General features: G+C 43.5%; 1 protein-coding gene across 1 annotated transcript in view; it reads left to right on the top strand.

The window, feature by feature from the left end:
- VAT1L (vesicle amine transport 1 like) overlaps window positions 1–19976 on the top strand; it is a 172470-nt gene that overhangs the window by 12254 nt on the left and 140240 nt on the right. Inside the window, exon 2 of the mRNA XM_002761186.6 lies at window positions 12625–12754. Coding sequence (XP_002761232.4) covers window positions 12625–12754 — 130 coding nt within the window. The remainder of the gene's footprint in view (window positions 1–12624; window positions 12755–19976) is intronic.

A 19976-nucleotide genomic window follows, 5' to 3' on the forward strand; every position in this document is an offset into this window, starting at 1 on the left:
TAATAGGGTAGGATGCTGCTACTGCCTCCTTCTTATGCTCCATTAGACTAGAATATGACTTAACTAAAATTAAAAGTTCAGTTCCTTAGTCACACTAGTTACGTCTCAAGTGTTCAATACCACATGTGGCCAAGTGGCCACCACCTTGGACAGCAGCAGGGACAGAACATTTCCATCATGGCAGAGTGTTCTGTCGGACACGGCTGTTCAAGTCTTCACCTCCTTTTTTTTTCCTGTTGAAACAATCATTTTACCAAACATTCTTTTTTGTCAGCAGCAATGTCTTAGGAAATAGCTGTCGCGTTGTAGCAAAAATGGACTGTTTCTCCATGGGGACCCTGTCCTTCTTTGGCTCCGAGGAGAAATCAAGCCATAATCACTCTATCTTCTCCCCTCCATGGAGAGGTGAGATGGGGCTGGAGAGGCTGAGAGAACAGGAGTAAGGGGCATGCCCATTCAGTGATACTGTGAGAAGAACCTGATGCCAGCCATGTGAGTTAAGAACTACCCTCTCTAAGCCAGCTGTGACTCTTGTATAGCCTCCTCATGTGGAACTGTCACGCTGTGTAGCCGTTCCTTTGTTGATCTCTGAGTCCTGGAAAGCAGAGATATCACTGTCACTGTTGTGACATTAGTGCCTAGCCAATCCCCAAAACACAGAGGGGTCTGCTGGATTCAAATTCAGTGACATTAAATGCTCTATGCAACCAGTCACTGCTGAGCACCTGTTTGGAGTCAAGGCCGTGGTCGACATCAATCATGGAGCATAAAATGTTAACCTTTTCAGGAACCTTAGGAATAAATACCTCCTGCTGTGTCCCAAGATGGGGCTGAGAGTAAATAACCGGGTCTCAAAGTCAAAAGAGTTAGTCTCAGCATCAAGGAATGCTTCTTTCGGACCCTTTCGGACCCTGCTTTTCTGTCTCTGCTGAAAACTGGCTCGAGACATTTAGATTCTCAGTATGCCTCCTTGGCCGTTTTGTTCTCTGTTGGAAATACTACTGAGGTGTGTTTTGAATACTAATTTGGACATGTGATCTGAATGTATTTCTTTTCTCAGACACTGTAGAAACAAATAACTCATACAACTGTATCCCAAGCTGTCTTACCCTTACCATCACTGCAAGTCACTTCCTCCCTCACCTCTCTTTTTATTTCAGCCATGCTGGCCATCATGATGAGCTTGCCCCTGGGATTCTAGGCTTACCCCTCTCCTTTCCCTTCCATCTTGTATGCTCTCTCTCCTCATGGGTTAGCTTCCTGTGCTTTTACTACAATGAGCTTCCTTCATGAAGCTGGAAAAGGTGGTGGTCTTTAGCTCCCGCTGCTGTGTACAAATGTATCAACTCCCAGTGCAAAGGGAACTTTTTTCTCCCAGTTTTCTCTCAGCATAGGTGATGGAGAAAGGGATCTTGGTGGGGCAACACCAGCACTACTCATGTAAAGTGGTAAATGATGAAAACAAATGGGTCGGAAAACTCTTAGGTGTCTCCCATGGCTACAGTGGCTTGTTTACCTTACAACAGTGGTCAGAGAGAGTGGGCAGGGTTTTGTGGAACTGGTCACCAAGGGGACCAGTGTCAAGAGCCACGGGCCAGCTATTTGGGAGGGGAGCCTAAGCATCCCACTGTACCCTCTCCAGGCTCTAATTGAACACAGGTGGATTCTTCTGGTGAATCCTAAGACCGATCTGAGACAATAATGGCTTTTCTCGAATAAGAGCTGCCATCTGAGATTTGCGTAAATGGTGTCCTTGCTTTGGCCACTGCAAGCTTTCTCTTCCCTAGAAAATTTGTGTCAGTCTGTCCTCACGGTCTTGAGATAACAAAACGGGCACTTGAGCAAATCAGAAAAGAAAAAAGAAGATTTGTATCGTAGATTTTCTAAGATCAATGCCTATTTTCCTAGGCATTTTCAAGTTTTCAATTGAGATTAAAAACAAAAACAAAAGCTTCAGTTCTGGGGCAATGAGAAAATGAATCAAACATCTGCTTCTTTGACCCCTCGTGGGTTGGGAGTGAAGTGCTTTGATGAACATATTATCAGCAAGACGAGAGGAGAATAACCAAAGAGCGCACCTTCCCTTGCTGCTTTTGCTTGGCAAAAAGCCTTACATGAGGTCTGCTTGGCTCTGCCCAGAACTGGCAGCCATGAATGCGGGGCTGGTTAAAGTTCCCAGGCAGAGGGCTGGTGAAAGCTTCCTATTGGGAATTCAATGGCGTTTTCCCCAGTACCTGCCTCTCCACCAGCATTGTGACCTCCGACTTCCCACAGACACCCAGAAAGCCCTGAGTGCGATTGTTCATAGATTTTCCCCAAGCAGTTTACCAATGCAGCATGTATTTTGGTAGCTTATCTATTTGGTAGTTTATCTACTTGTTCCTTTTCCTGTTTTATTTTTCCTTAGTCTCTGTCTTTTTTTTTTTTAATAGCGCCTTGCTCTGTCACCCCGGCTGGATTTCACTGGCCCCATCTCAGCTCACTGCAACCTCCGCCTCCCAGGTTCTAGCAATTCTTCTGCCTCAGCCTCCTGAGTAGTTGGGATTACAGGCACGTGCTACCACGCCCGGCTAATTTTCGTATTTTTGGTAGAGGATTTCACCATGTTGGTCAGGCTGGTCTCAAACTGCTGACCTCAGGTAATCCTCCCACCTCAGCCTCCCAAAGTGCTGAGGTTACAGGCGTGAACCACTGTGCACGGCCTCTGCCCGCCGCCCCCTCCCCCCGCCTTTTAAAAATGTCTTGATCTTTTTATTTTTCTAATCTTCATTTTCTTTTTTTTCTATAGAAACAACTGTTTTTTACTAAACATTACTTTTATCAGCAGACATATCTTAGGAAACAGCTGTCATGTCATAACAAAAACGGACTGTTTTTCCATGGGGATGCTGGTCCTTGGTGGCTCCAGGAAGAAATCAAGCCGTGACCACTCTGCTGTCTTCTCCCCTCCATGGAAAGGCAGGATGGTGCCAGAGAGGCTGAGAGACTGGGAGCAAGAGGCACACCCATTCCTAAGGGATACTTGTGAGAAGCACCTGACTGCAGCAGGCTTTTTCCCTTTCCTCTCATTCTTTCAGGTTTTTATTTAAAGATCTCATTCTTTTTCCTGCCTTTGCACCATTCATTATAAGAAACACTCAATCTTTCCTCCTCAGGGACCACCGTGCAAAGTAGTCTCATAAAAATTCACCATCAGCGACAGCTGCTCTGTGATCACAAGGGAATAAACCCTGAAAGGAGAGATGACACCACTCTCCTTGTAGCGGATGCGCTCATGTGCACCACCCCAAAGCATCCTTTTAGAATCTCAGCACTCACTGCCCCAGCTACCAGGAGTGATGGCAGCTGACAGCTCACAGCTGGTTTCTCCTGAGGAATTGTTCTCAGCCAAAGGAAGTCTCCTTTCCCAAGTCTGCACTCCCTCCCTGGGGGCAGCCCTTGTTCCTGACCAGTTAATGTGGGGGGTACAAAGGCCCAGTCCCCTTTGCCTTGATTCAGAATTACTCAAGGAACCATGCTATGTCTGGTACTTTCTAAGGATGAACTGAGACCTCTTCACTAGTATGTTAGAGTTCAACTTCTCCCTCTCCCCCATCCAGCTCCCCCGCTTCCCATCCAGTTGTCCTCTAGAACTCCCTATCAGATCTCTTACTGCAAATCTCAGTCTCGGAGTCTGTTTTCCGGGGAGCCTGACCTATAGCATTTTCTTTGTGTTATAGTGATGACAGTGATGCAATAGCAGCTCATATTCATTGAGCATTTACTGTACGAGGTACTCTGTTTTACATACAATGTCACATGCAATCCACCCAACACCCCATAAGGTGGGTATGTTACTATCCCATTGTTGAGATGAAAAAACTAGGGGCCAAAGTCAAGCAATCCACCTGAGGAGGAGCCAGACAGCTAAAGCTAAAGATTTAAACTTAGCTTTGGTGATTGCAGAGGAGTACTAGGAAAACATCTTTGGGGAGAATTTTCTGGAGGTTGATGTTTGGACTTCATGGTTATATTGTACATTAGCATGTTCCGTAGTGGCTAGATGATCACTTGCCTACGCTCTAGAACAGGGGTCCCTGGGCCATGACCAGTACTGGTCCGTGGCCTGTTAGGACCTGGGCCACCAAGCAGGAGGTGATCAGCGGGCAAGCGAGTGAAGCTTCATCTCTATCTGGAACCATTCTGCATCACTCGTGGTACCCCCTGAGCTCCACCTCCTGCTAGATCAGTGGCAGCATCAGATTCTCAGAGGAGCATGAACCCTATTGTGCACTGCACGTGCGAGGGATCTAGGCTGTGCACTTCTTATGAGAACCTAATGCCCGATGATCTGTCACAGTCTCCCATCACCCACAAATGGGACCGTCTAGTTGCAGGAAAACAAGCTCTGGGTTCCCACTTGATTCTACTTTATGCTGAGATGTGTAATTATTTCATTATATATTACACTGTAATAATAATAGAAATAAAGTGCATAAGAAATGTAATGTGCTTGAATCATCTCGAAACCATCCCCACACCCCTGCTCCATGTTAAAAAATGTCTTCCATCAAACTGGTCCCTGGTGCCAGAAAGGTTGGAGACCATCGTTCTAGAAGACCACTCATCATTGTATTGTGATCAGCTTTTGTGATTCTGTTTCCCCATGAGAATTTGGAGCCCCTTGTTAACTTTGGGCATCCACTGCCTAACATACGGCATAGTATACAGTGAGTGCTCAATGTGCTAGCTGAGTGGAGAGGTCCTGTGTTTGTAACTGGGAAAACTGAGTGATTATCTTTCTCTAGGAGAGCAAAGTACAGTAGTCAAGAGCACAGGGCCTGGGTTTACATCGTTTGCTTTCACAAGCAATGTAAACCAGGTAAATCCGATACTTTGTGTTTTTTTGTTTTCGGTTTTTTTTTTTTTGAGACGGAGTTTCGCTGGAGTGCAATGGCGCGATCTCGGCTCACCGCAACAACCTCCGCCTCCTGGGTTCAAGCAATTCTCCTGCCTCAGCCTCCTGAGTAGCTGGTACTACAGGCGCGCACCACTATGCCCAGCTAATTTTTGTATTTTTAGTAGAGACAGGGTTTCACCTAGTTGACCAGGATGGTTTCGATCTCTTGACCTCGTGATCCACCCGCCTTGGCCTCCCAAAGTGCTGGGATTATAGGCGTGAGCCACCGCGCCCGGCCGATACTTTGTAAACCTCAGTGTGCCTTGGTTTTGTTCTCTGTAAAATGGGGTAATTTTGTTGATCTCTTAGCTTTCTTTGTGGTTGTTGTAAAATGAAATGACGCTTAACACCATGCCTGATACATAGAAAGCACCCCGTAAAAGTTACCTATTATGGCCGGGTGTGGCGGCTCACGCCTGTAATCCCAGCACTTTGGGAGACTGAGGTGGGTGGATCGCCTGAGGTGAGGAGTTTGACACCAGCCTGGTCAATATGGAGAAACCCCATCTCTTCTAAAAATATGAAAATTAGCTGCATGTGGTGGCACATGCCTGTAGTCCCAACTGCTCAGGAGGCTGAGGCAGGAGAATCATATGAACCCGGAGGCAGAGGTTGCAGTGAGCCAAGATTGAGCCACTGCACTCCAGCCTGGGCGACAGAGCAAGACTCTATCTCAAAAAAAAAAAAGTTACCTATGACAATTACTAGCCACAAATCAGTCCTTTTCCTTATCATCCTCCATCATCAGATAAATTAGAATGGTTAGATTCCTGTTTGCTTCATGGAGATGCCTCCAACAGTCACAAAGCCCTGTAGGCAAGCCCTCTCAGAAAGTGTCCATCCTTTTTTTTCCATGAGAACAGCTGACATTGGGCTACTCAAGCAGTCCTTTGCAACCCCGACAGCACATGAGAGTGTGTGCTTTCACTAAAGAGATTCTCAGAGCTGGGGCCAGGATATGCACATTCAGAAAAAAATAAATGTCATGATGATCCTGGCATGCATTAAAAACATGATTGTGCTCAAGTCTCACCCTGTCTTCTCAGCAACTGATGCTATGGGCAGAGGGAGGGGCTCTACTGCCATCGTCCACAAAGAAAGAGGGCTCATCATAGTCTTTATTGAGTTTACTGCACACAACTTCAAGGTGTCTTGGAGCTATTTCATAGAAGCATGAGCGCTCAGGATTAGAAGAAAGCATGTCAGCTAGTCTTGTGTTTTAAATTTCCTCTATGACATCTTTTATGGTCTTCACAAACATCCTTAGTAACCCAGGAATGGGGCAGCCTATCTGATACTTTTATAAGCAAGTTGGATGTAGAAGCCATGATAACCACATTTTTGGAGGATACAAATTCAGGAGGGAGAATTAATTTTTTTGATGAAAGAGTGAGGATTCAAGAAACAGACAAATTAGAGTGATGGACTTTATCTAAAAACACCAAATCTAGCAAGGATAACTGTAATCCTCTGGACTGGGACAAAAAATTCAACTGCCCTAGAGGACAATGAGATCTTTTCATCTGCTTTCTATTTAACCATTTAATTTTTACTGTCTCATTTGGGAAAAGACTGGAATTAGCTTTACAAAATAAAAAAAAAAATCAGTGATTCTCTAAATGTGGTTCTCAGGTCAGCAACATCAGCATAACTTAGAAACTTAGAAATGAAAAAATTGAGACCTCACCCCAATTCTACTTGAGTCCAGAACTTAGAGGTGGGGCCCAACAATCTGTGTTTTAACCAGCCCTGCTAGAAATTCTGATGAATAAAGTTTGAGGACGACTCACAACACTAGTAATACTGGTAATGGAATGTAAGGATTAAAAAAATGGAAACTCCAAAGTAGTCAGAGGTGAAGATGAAGTTGAGTATTGTGATGCTATAGAGGCCAGGGACAGTGGCCTGGCACTTTCCATCACTTTGGGAAGCCAGGGTGTGAGGATCACTTGAGCCCAGGAGGTCAAAACTGCAGTGAGCCATGTTCACACCACTGCACTCTAGCCTGGGTGACAGAGCTAGACTCTGTCTCAAAAACAACGACAACGAAAAGATGATAGAGAGAATGAATGTGACAAATTTAGCTCAGAGCTTCCTAACAGCCAATGCAAAGAAAGAAACATAACCAGTGTTTATACTGTACTGGCCCTATAAGATTCATAAAGCCAATCCTTGTGCTGAGATTTGAGGAAAAGTACTATCTTCATAAAGTTATAAATATATGTTGTAACAAATTACACAGCTAACAAAATCCCTACAGTAAGTATTGAAAGTAATGGCAAAAACCACAATTACTTTTGCACCAATCTAATAAAACAATGGGTTTCTGAAGATTCTTTAGCAATCTGTCTCTTAATTGAGCTAATAACAGAGCAAGACTTGGGATTTCTATTGAGTGTAATACGAAAATATAGGATGGGGTCCTATAATCTGCATCAATAGAGAAGTAGGCTTCGGAAGAGACATATTTGTTTAATGATCTGACACTGTTTGGATTTTCGTGATTGCTGCTGAGGATACTGACAATGTGAGGAAGGAACAGGAGAGCAAGAGGCCTAAGATCTTTTCATAAGAGCAACCCCTGCCTTCCTTTACCAAGAGAGTAAAAGGCAAGGGAGCATCTCAGTCCTCCCTGTATCCTCCTTGCTAAACTCCTTCTGAGTTCATTTTCACCTCAAATCGGAAAACTAATAAGCTATAGCTGGGCTGATTCTTTTGTTATCCACTGAGTAATGTCTTTTAAGAAATGAAGTGTGTCTTCATATGATATTGTTAGCATAACCAAAAAAAAAACTCCAAATGATAGGCTTTGGGGACAAGAAGACATAGCAGCCTGCCATGGTTTCTAGATGACATAATGACTGCACTCCAGCCTGGTATGCAGAGCTCAAGCTTGGCAGTCATGTAAAAAGAGCTTAGATTCCCAGTTCTGGTACCAACTCTGTAACCTTGGACAAGGTACTCTATTCTCTCTAAGTCTCACCTTCCTTTTGCACAAAATAAGAGATTAAAACACTCCATCCTTTAATACCTAACATGTAGCAGTATTATCCTGGGAGCAGTGTTTGTTGACTTTGGTAGGACAAAAATAAAGGCAGCTAAACGTCTCTCAGGAGATGTTACAGGGTGATATTCCTCACTTATTAGATAACAGAAAAGAAAGTATAGAAGCCCAGGCTAGCTTTTACCTCCTATACAGAGTCTAAGCATGCAAGTCAATGTCTTTTTCTCAAGGCCACCCTCTCAATCTAAGCTTTGATTTTGATAATATTTGAAACAGAGCCCATAGGATAAAGGACCATCAAAGAAACAGAGTATGGGAGCTGGAGAAGACCTCAGGACTTCGTTTCTTGCTTTTCTCAACTGGTCACAAAGTTCAATGAGATGTGTATGAAAGCACATTGTAAACCTCAGTGCTATACAAACATAAGAAACTGTTACTATTTTAAGGAACCGTCCCCCAGTTTTCCTGTATCTTCTTCCCTCACATATCTTCAGATCCCTCATTCTATGTTCTGTGCTTTTCAGGGTCTCTTTTTTAAACCTCTGTCTTCATTCCTTCAGGATGCTATGTGTCAACAGTACTCTTTATTTTATTTATTTATTTTTTTGAGACGGAGTTTCACTATTATTACCCAGGCTGGAGTGCAATGGCGCGATCTCGGCTCACCACAACCTCCGCCTCCTGGGTTCGGGCAATTCTCCCGCCCCAGCCTTCTGAGTAGCTGGGATTACAGGCACGCACCACCATGACCAGCTAATTTTTTGTATTTTTAGTAGAGATGGGGTTTCACCATGTTGACCAGGTTGGTCTCTATCTCTTGACTGATAGAGAGGCGTGATCCACCCGCCTCGGCCTCCCAAAGTGCTGGGATTACAGGCGTGAGCCACCGCGCCTGGCCCAACAATACTCTTTAAACCTAGCCTCTGACTAATAATTTAACGTGGGAGGAAAGCTAAGAAAGTCTTGTATTATTTATTAAAATCATACCAATCTTTGAGAAAAATAGGATTACCTAGCAGAGCTTTATTTCAGGCATTTTCCAACACCATTTGTGTGTGTGTGTGTGTGTGTGTGTGTGCAACTATCTCAAATGTTTAAAAGCTGTATAAAAATTTTACTCCCTTTGTGGGCCTGAGTCATCAGGCATAGTCATTGCCACCCCCACAAACATTCTAAGTAAAAGTCAAATTATCCTAGCGAATAGTGGAAACTGCAGTTGTGCAGACGTATAGCTTGAAAAGCCCCTGTTTGTTTGTTTTTCTGTTGTGGAAAAAGGAAAGGATTAGACCCAAGTTTTTGAGTCCATAGATTTCTCTATTTACTATCTGTGTGGCCTTGGGTAAGTAACTTCTCTCTAAACAAACAAAGTTATTTGTATTGTCTGAAGATAAACAGCGTCAATAACGTCTGTCCCAATGGGTGACTGGGACTGGTCGATTATGGTATTCATTTGAGTTTGTATCTTTTGGATTTCATGCGGCAGAACCACACGGGTAACCCAAGCAAAGAGGTTCTGCTGTGAATACATGTGTGAAGTAATGCAGGAACTCATGGAAATCAGAGATAAGGAGGTGTGATGGAGCTGGACCTCCCCAGGCCCAGAGACTGGACCTCTGCTAATTCTAGGGAACCCAGCAATGGAAGTCTGCAAAGCCTCACCCTGGTGCAGGGTGTTGGGTTGACTCTGTTGCTCTTCATGCTTTTTCTTTTAATTCTTTCATCTATTGGCTTTTGCATGCATGCTTCCGCAAAGCTCAGGTCAGCTAGGTCTCTCTCACTAACTTCTGTCTTTTGACGTCCTTTCTGTTGCTAAGTCATTCTCTTGATGTGTGTTTCCCAATTCATAGTTTTAGAGAGAATACCCAGTTCTTGGACCAGCTCATTTATTCAGTTTAAGGAATGGGTTCCTATCTAGATTATGAATGGTCGCTCCTCCAATATGGGGCCCACATTGGTGCCATCAACCGTCTGCAAGGCGGAAGATATAAAGAGCTACAAACTTGGCTCTTGTATGTGCAAGGGCAGGGCATAGAGAAGTTCCCCATAAAGAGGGAAAGTGTGTTGCCTAAGGGGTCAGGTTCTAGACTTTGCTTGAATTCACATCCTGATTTTGACACTTTGAAAAGATGTGATGGCAAGCAGGTTACTTAAGCTCTCTGGGTCTCAGTTTTCTGATCTGAAAAATTGGTATGATAGTTCCATACCTCACAGGAGGAGTATCGATGAGGCTTTTTTTTGAGATGGAGTCTCGCTGTGTCTCCAGGTTGGAGTGCAGTGGCACAATCTCGGCTCACTGTAACCTCTGCCTCACAAGTTCGAGGGATTCCACTGCCTCAGCCTCTGGAGGAGCTGGGACTACAGGTGCGCACCACACCTGGCTGATTTTATTTTTATTTATTTATTGTGTTTTAGTGGAGATGGGGTTTTGCCATGTTAACCAGGATGATCTTGATCTCCTGACCTCATGATCCTCCTGTCTCAGCCTCCCAAAGTGCTGGGATTTCAGGCGTGAGACACCGCGCCCTGTAGATGAGTTTTAAATAACAAAAGTAAAGCACTTAGCACAGTTCCTGACACAAACTAAACCCTCAGTAAAAGCTAGCTATATCCATCTCAGGAGAAACAGGTGGGATCCAACACTTGAGGAAACTCTATTTACAACTGTTTACATACCCTTTGGGTGGAGATGATCAATACTGACCCATCCTAGTCTCCATCTCCAAAATACACCTGCTTCCTGAAAACAGGAGGCATCCCCCATGACTGACAGAATCGCTGAATGCCTCACTGAGGAAACAGGGTGCTACAGGCTTTGGAAAAGTCAGTCTTAGCCTCTTCTCACTGGAATTATAAGTAGCTGGCTCTCAGTTTGCCATCACTGGGCCCAGTTCACATGGGTTGGCAAATGAAGGCAGCCCAGCTGAGCAGCATAAGTGTCAAAGATGAGGCCTTCTCCAGGGGGCTGTCATGTTTGCGGAAATGGAAACTAATTTCTTCTAGCATTTTTCCAACAGGGCACTGGTAAATCATTGGTTTTCATGCAAAGAAAAACACAGTGAGCTAAAATATACATCAAATGAGATGGAGTACTTGATTCGGGATGTAGTAATTTCCTTCAGTGTTACACAGCGGTGCTTTCTTTATTTGGTTGCATCCGAAAATAGGCCATTTTATATAAGTCAAGTTTAGAGATAGCTGGAGCTTTCCCTTATCAGCTCTGAAACTGTTTAACCCTTTTTTACATGAGTGTCTTCCTAAAATATATCACATACTTCTGCCTTCTTAACAGAAGATGCAAATTTCAAGGCTATCATGTATCGAATACTGACTGCACACCTGGCACCACATGTCAGTGCTTTACTTGCATTAATTTTCAACGAAAATTCCGTGAAGTGGGTACTATCACGACTCCTACCTTACAGATGTGTAAACTGAGTCACAGTGAAGTTACGTAACTTTTCCCAGGTTATATAGGTAGAAGTGGTGGAATTGGGATTTGTACCCCAGTCTCCCCAAGCTCTGAAGGAACTGGCCATATTACTGGATAACATTTCAGTTAATAAATGACCTGGATAACCACTAACCATTCAAGTAGGACCTTTGGGAACCTACACATATAATTTAGAAATGTATCCATTATTCCAAACATTCTTTGACTGCTTTTTTTTTTTTAGATGTAGTCTCACTGTCGGCAACAAAAGCAAAACTCCATCTCAAACAAACAAAACAGCCCAGAAAGTACATTAGAACCACATCTGTTGGGAAAAATGTGTGCTCAGTGGGATGTGTTTTCCCATGTGATGAGCAAATGGGTGTTAAATGGAAGTCCCAGGAGTCGTTCTGATAAAATAAAAAGAGTCCAGGAGCATTGCTAATAACATCATTGGAATCAAGTATATGGTTTTTCATGATCATGACCTTGATATATTTTAATAACTTTCTTATTCCAAAAGTAATGTGTTAATTGAAAACATCTAATAATATCTCTCATCTGGAAATAACTTAGATTTTTGAAATACTTCAGTATTCTCATAGCTATTGGGCCATTCCTTTGATCTCTCTCCAGTGGAACTCTCTCCTGTCCTCCAGTGGAACATAATGTAATCTCCTGATGGCTCATATTCACCATTATGGGAGCTGTTTATGCACAGTGCTGCTCTAAGTGTGTGTGATGATTGAGGGGCAATGGTTGGTTGGTTGGAGACCTTTTTAGTTAGGTCTTTTTTCTCTTTCTCAGGCACTGGCTGGTGGCCACTGGATCTGGCTGCTTTCCATGTGTCTGTTTATAACCACTTCCTGGTAAACTTCCTACCTTTGCTTAAGTACTAGGATGTCTAACAACCAGGCTAGTCAGTGTGTTTTCAGAGTAAGCATAAACAGGCTCTGAGAGAAGACAAAGGGGCCATCTCTTAAATCAATGTAAACTCTGCAAGTACTGTTTTCATTGCCATAAATGTAACTTATCTGCATAGAGATAACTGAATTTTGCTTTATTGGTGACATATAGCTAAGTGGCATTACTATTACGGATATTTTGCCAAAAAGGAAAAAAAAAGACAGAAAGGAGTAAAGATGGGAGGGAGGAAAGGAAGAGAATAAAAGGGAGGAAAAGAAAACCAGGTGAGTGCGTTCTTTTGGATCTCATTTTGAATTTCTCTCCTTTCATATTTGCTCTTCACAGTGGTCTAAACTTCATTGACTTGATGGTGCGACAAGGGAATATTGACAATCCTCCCAAGACTCCCCTGGTGCCAGGATTTGAGTGTTCTGGGATTGTTGAAGCTCTGGGGGACAGCGTGAAAGGATATGAGGTAATGTTCTGACTCTTACTTAAAGAGTGATAGTCATCTGGAATCCATTGAGACAATAAAAGATGATGCAGAAAGCAGTGTTTGAAATAACCTAGGGTGTGCATTAGTATTATTGTCTTACATGGACTGTTAGCAATGTTTATAGTCATTAAGGTCTCATGCCTTTCTTACGTACTATCTTGGTTGCTCCTGGCAGCATGCTGGTGCAGTGGGCAGGACCAATCTCGTCTTCCCCTCAATTCATGTCATGCAGCTATTGAAGTATTTGGCGTTGGATTAGCTAAGTGAGCATACCCTCTTCCCATATCCAGAACTCCTATTTTCTCATCATCTTCAGCTCAAAATACAACTACAAAACATTGAAGTCTGGAGGAAACAGGCTCCCTATTTTATAATTTGGTTCCTTCAAATATTCATTTAATAGTACGTTTAAGTTGATCACTTATAAATCCCTAACTATGTCAGGAATTGGGGAAGTAGCACTTTGGATGAAGAAGATATTTAAGTAAAAGAGTGGAGGAACCTGATAAGTAGAACAGAATCGGCCGTGGATTGACGGCTTTAGAAGCAGGGAAACGGGCAAAAGGGTTTATTATATTATACTGACTACACTTTTTATGTGTTCAACATTCTCCATAATAAAACACTTTTTAATTTGTAAAATGATGTATGACTCTTCCTACTATGATAACACAAATCAAGTAGAAACCAGTCTATAAAAACTGAAAACCTGTGCACAAGTCAATTGCACAAAACTGCCGTAGTTTGGAGTCAGAAAAACCAATGCAAATCAGGTACAAGAGCTCATACTCATAATGAAGTGCTCCCCTAGGGAGGAATGAATATCTGCGAACCCACTATAACCAGAACCACAGGGAAGTTAGGTTTTGTCAGCTCCACCAAAACCCTGCAAGGCAAAGGTTGTTATTATCCCCTTGCAGATGAGGTTTGAGAGGGTTCAGTCATTTTCCGTGAGGTCAGAAGGGTAGCTGGTACTAGGAGAACCTCGATTTACATTACCAGAGCTTTTTCTATCCTTCCTAGTCTCACGATCTGAGTTCTGTATCTTTTCATACATCTTTTTACAAATTAAAAAATTTTTATTAGGGAGAATTTTGAAAATGTACAAAAGTAGTCAGTGTAATTTAATAAACCTTTTTGCCCATTTCCCTACTTGCAAAGCCATCAATCCACAGCCAGCTCCCACTCCCCATCCCCCAAATACCGCGATAATAAATGCAGGACAGGAGAACTAAAGAAGAATCCTATAAAATGCACTGCCAAAATGCCCTTGAAATTGAATTTGAGCCTGCTTCTCCATCTGAGTGTGTCTGAGCCTCAATATCCTGTGAAAACATCAAAATCCTCCAAATTCATTATGGAGAATGTCTGGAAGTCTCATCCCATGTGTCAGCATTTTCACCAATGGTGTCCAGATAAGACAGCAGATAAACGTTGAGAAAGAGGCCATAGGCCGGGCGCGGTGGCTCACGCCTGTAATTCCAGCACTTTGGGAGGCTGAGGCAGGTGGATCACGAGGTCAAGAGATCAAGACCATCCTGGTCAACATGGTAAAACCCCGTCTCTACAAAAAATTAGCTGGGCACGGTGGCACATGCCTGTAATCCCAGCTACTCAGGAGGCTGAGGCAGGAGAATTGCCTGAACCCAGGAGGCAGAGGTTGCGGTGAGCCGAGATCGCGCCATTGCACTCCAGCCTGGGTAACAAGAGCGAAACTCCGTCTCAAAAAAAAAAAGAAAAGAAAGACGCAGTAAATGAGCCTTTTCTTTTGTTTTATATGAATTTACATTTTTCTGTCCCCAGGTAAGCAGCATAACCAGAGGTGTACTATCTCACCCTGAAAGTGCTGCACATAAGAAATACTATCTTCTTTTCAATCCTCCACATGGCTCCCGAAGAAAAGATCATGCAGTTCACTCGGTTAACCCCGAGCATTGAATAAATAACCAATTACTTTAGAATATAACAGGAAACAGGGACATTGTTGGACTTGGTTTTGAGGGAGAACTTACTATGCTTGATTATGTGTGTTTTTCCTTTCAATATGACTTATCTTTTGCTAATTTGCCCTGGCTTGTTTGCTACCAAGCCCACCCTTCAAACCCTCTCCCTTCCAATGACTTGTAGCTGCACAAATAAATAAGTCATCTGCTTGTTTCTGGTTAGGATGTGATATGGGAGAAAACTGTCCCCCTATAATTTTGACTTCGGATCTTCAGTCATGTTGGAGATGGAATTCCTTACAGCAGTGCGCTGTAAACTAAACTGTAAAAACAGCTCTCTTGGTTTGACAGATTGCAAAAAACGATGAAAAGTCGTCACCGGAGGCCCAGTAGCAAAGGAATAATAATGGGTGCATTTGGTCAGGACTGATTTTTTTTCTTAGCAGAATCAAATAATGAGATGAATTGGATGTGTTTTCAATCTGCTTGCCTCTGGACTCTGAGGCTGGAACTGAACCTATGCCTTGGATATACCGACTATTTTGATAATGAAATGGAAGTCATGGAGCAAAGTCAAAGGAGAGATGTGGGAGCAGCCAGCCCTGCTGTGATGGCCATGAGCACCACTGTTGAAATATTCTGTTCCTTACACTCTGCTGACCCTGGAGGCCATCAGCTACTCTGTGGTACTGAGGCTGTGTCTTTGGGTTTTTGAGATTCTATGAAGAGGATGCTAATGTTAGACCATAGTTATCTTCTGATCCAAAGCCTTGCATTGAAGATAGTCTTTATTTTTCTTTTGAAATGGAATCTCACTGTGTGGCCCAGGCTGGAGTGCAATGGCACGATCTTGGCTCATTGCAACCTCTGCCTCCCAGGTTCAAGTGATTCTCCTGCCTCAGCCTCCCAAGTAGCTGGGACTACAGGTATGCACCACCATGCCTGGCTAATTTTTTGTATTTTTAATAGAGACGAGATTTTACCATGTTGGCCAGGCTAGTCTCAAAATCCTGACCTCAGGTAATCTGCCTGCCTCAGCCTCCCGAAGTGCTGGGATTACAGATGTGAGCCACTGCACCTGGCCTGAAGATGATATTTTTCACATTCATCTATTGGTCTTCACCCATTCCAGTGATTGGGACACTCACTGACAGTGGGACAGACTCTCTTTCCCCTCAGTTTCTTCTTCAGACAGCTATGCCTCCTGCTTCCCGAAATACAATGAGTCAGTATTAAACTGCTGATTGCTAAACTGTGAATTCCATCAGGTTGGGAACCAATCTAATCTTTTCTTTTTTTTTGGCATGGAGTTTCAGTCTTGTTGCCCAGTCTTGAGTACAGATCTTGGCTCACCACAACCTCTGCCTCCTGGGTTCAAGCAATACTCCTACTCCAGAGTAGCTAGGATTATAGGCATGTGCCACCATGCCCAGCTAATTTTGTTTTTTTTTTAGTACAGACAGGGTTTCTCCATGTTGGCCAGACTGGTCTCAAACTCCCAACCTCAGGTGATTCGTCCTCCTTGGCTTCCCAAAGTGCGAGAATTACAAGCGTGAACCACTGCGCCTGACCAATCTGTTCTTTTAAAGAGCTAACGTGGATTGCTCTCTCCTTATTTTCTGTGCACCACGTTAAGTGCCTTATGTGTGTGTTATGCCATTTAGTTTTCATAAGGACTCTTTACTAATATGCACATTTCAGAGCTGAGGAGACTGAGCTCTGCAAAGTTCAAGTACTATTTCCACACTTTGTAGGTTCCCCTGTTATGCACCCTTACGTAACTTTATGTTTCCTTCGGATCACTTATCTCAGGTGTAATGAATTATTTGTATCTGGAATCAGACTATCTGAGGCCATTTATTTCATGGTTTCAAGGTGGGCTCCCACACCTGGTCAGATTGAACTTTTACGTAACATTAGGAGGAGATGGCATTAGTCATGGTGACTCCCAGTGTTTCCGTGACTCTCCCTCTACAAATGTCTTAGCACTAAGAAAACTCACCATGGCCTTGGCGGAGGCTACTGCCAGGTGCATGAACCAGTGCTGCTTTAGAATTCCCCTAAAATCAGTGAGAACACATATTCAGCTGAAGATCAAACCCTTGCCAAGAAAAGGAAAGTTTATCGATGCTCACATGCTCAAGCTCCAGCTCTGTAGGGTAGTTTCCCATTCTTGTTCTATCTTTTCCTGCAGAATAAGAGAAGAACCCTCAAACCAGCATGGGCTGTCAGTTAGGATGGCCTCCTCTTAGTTACAGCTTGTCTTACTAACACCAAGAAAATGCGAACTGGCTAGAACAAGGGAGAGCTCTGCAGGCAGACAGATCTGAACTGGAAGCCTTCTGCTTCCGCTCTTCAAAGGCTCCTTCACCTTCTAGCCTCAATTTTCCCATCTATATAAAGGGCACAGTGATAGATCATTATTAGTCATGAAATTCAAGAACTTCATGGAGTTCTTGTGGGAATTATATAAGGTCATGTAAACAAAGGCATTTAGCCCAGATTCAGAAACATATTAGTTTTTGTTTTGGTAAATGCCATTTATTATCAATAACAACAGCTCCTAGCAGCCCCTGCCCCAGCAGAATTTCCCTGCCCCAGCAGTCCCTGCCCCAGCAGTGCATTGTAGTCCATTGCGGACACTGATTTTCCCCTTTAGACCTAAAGATGTTTCCTATTAGACTATTGAAAACTTCTCCAGGATTGAATTTCTTCCCTTATTCTCTCCCACTTCCCACCCATGGAGAAGTTAGATAAGGTTCGGTTACCTGTAATCATCCATCAACCCACAACTCACTATTCACCAAACATTGGGTCATGCATTGAGAATCCATAAATCAGTAAGACCCAGCCTCTGCCCTCTGAGAGCTCCCCATTTAGCAGGGGAGCTAGTCATGTAAAAGGATAAGCCAATATAATGGGATCTGCACAATGATGAAGGATCATGTAAGAAATCAAGTGGACTTTCGTTGAAATCTTGTCTTTTTTTTTATTTTTGAAATGGAGTCTCACTCTGTTGCCCAGGCTGGAGTGCAGTGGCACAATCTCTGCTCACTGCAACCTCCACCTCCCAGGTTCAAGCAATTCTTCTGCCTCAGCCTCCCAAGTAGCTGAGATTGCAGGCAAGTGCCACCACGCCCAGCTAATTTTTGGTATTTTTAGTAGAGACGGGGTTTTGCCATGTTGGCCAGGCTGGTCTCAAACTCCTGACCTCAAGTGATCTGCCCACCTCAGCCTCCCATAGTGCTCAGATTATAGGTGTAAGAACCACACCCAGCCTGAAATCTTGTCTTCACCACTTACAACTGTGTGGTGTTGGGCAAGTTATTTAATTGCTCTGAGCTTTAGGTTCCAGTCTGTAAAATGAGAGCAATAATAAAAGCTACCACATAGGGTTGACATAAGAATTAAATGCATTAATGTAATTTGCTGTGTACTCAGTGCCAGCACACAAGCAGCACTCAGTAATCACAAAGACTATAGCAGTAAGAAGAGATGTCAGTCCTGCTTTTGTAGGGGAAGGGTGGTCATCAGGGAAAGTTTTGGAGAAAAGAACTTTGAGCTGAGCTTTAAAGGAAAATCAAATATTTTCCCAAAAGGAAGAAAGTGCCAGCTGCAGAAATAGCAGATACAAAGGCATGAGGGGGTGAGCATGCACTTGCCCGTATTTCCTGCTGCTTTTCCAGCATGGCCATAAGGAAGACAGAGGCTGAGCTTTCCCTTCTCCTTCATTCACACTGAACTCCCACCTACTGCTGCCACTTTTTATTGTTGGCTGATGTTTTATTCGTAATGGTCCCCTCTCCTGGACAGACTGCTGTCACCACCAGTGTGGAGAACCAACCTCTTCTGGTATCCAAGAAGTCTAGGGTCATTCACGGGTTTGGGGAGGGTAGAGAAGAGGGCAGGTGGGGGCTGAGCCACAGATAACATATGGGTAAGGCTAGGCAAGGAATTCTCCCTCTCCAGTAGCCTTGAGAGGATTCAGAGAGGAAAAAACATGCTTAGGTTTATGCCACGCTTCCCAAGGATAAGGAAAGGAGACGCGAGGAGGTGAGACGTGAGAATGTCCTCCTTGCCCAGCTGTCAGATCATCATGTTGATTAATTACTTGCCTCTTAGAGCAAGCACATTCTGCTTTACCTTGCTCCTGTTGCTGTTAGGAGAGCCCCAGAAGACACACTGGGGCAGAGCAATTTGATTCTGTGATTCAGGTGTCTTTTCTGAATTAGGTACCCAAACCCCCTGACAGAGCTGCCCTGTCACCTGGAACAGAGGTGGCCAGGCTCACTTAGAACATTGTTGTTAACGCTGTCCCCAACTGTCTTATTCACCTGAACTCCTCATCACCCATGTCTGAATGGTGCCAAGATCAGGCTGTTGTCTTTATACTGTATCATCCTGTAGCCAAATGGACCGTCAAGTCCTCTGGATCCCATTCCAGACACACACTGAGGCTGAAGCAGCTCTATTCCAAAATACACAGAACTGGCCAACCTGGAAAATCCCCAAGGCTTTGGGAGCTCACCTCCAGGCTACTCTGACATCCCTTGACCCCACCCACCATTCCCACACCCAAAAAATCAACTCTGTTATCTTTGGACCGATATCTGAAACATCACGATCATAGTTCCGTGCTTTTGCCTTATGACTGCATTCTCTGCTGAAACATTATCCCTTCCAAGTAGATTTGCCTCTAAGCCCTATCACTCATAACACTTTCCATATGAAAAAATCAGGGAATATGAGTAATCCGAAAGCATGTCCTGTACCTCATTTACAGTTATATTTCCAATGCCTAGAACCTAAGATCAAGAAGGGGCTTCATATGTAAACATGGCGGGCGCTCACTGTGATGTCATGGAAAAATATTTGTAATTAGACAGGCTTTACTCTGTATGTCATTAGGTAAGCTACCCACCCATTCTTAGTCTCAGTTTCTTCATATTATAATAAAAATGATACCCTATTAAGCATTCATGTGGATTAAATAACTGACAAAATGAAGATTATAGTCTAGTACATTATGATTGTTCAGTAAATCATAAATTTTCTAGTGATCCAATGTACATATAGAAAAACCTCTCATGGGGAGAAATCCATCCTCCAGCCATGCTGTAAGTTCCTCTTGCTTGGCTATGGGGACTAGATTTTTGAGAAGTCCTAAAGGAAGGTCACAAGTTTGCCAGGTGAAAGGTGGTTTCAAAAGAATGAAGGAGGGCTCTGCATCGTTTTGCTACCTTCCTTAGATGCACTGA

This window comes from Callithrix jacchus, chromosome 20 (assembly GCF_049354715.1).
Source record: "Callithrix jacchus isolate 240 chromosome 20, calJac240_pri, whole genome shotgun sequence".
NCBI classification, from domain to species: domain Eukaryota; kingdom Metazoa; phylum Chordata; class Mammalia; order Primates; family Cebidae; genus Callithrix; species Callithrix jacchus.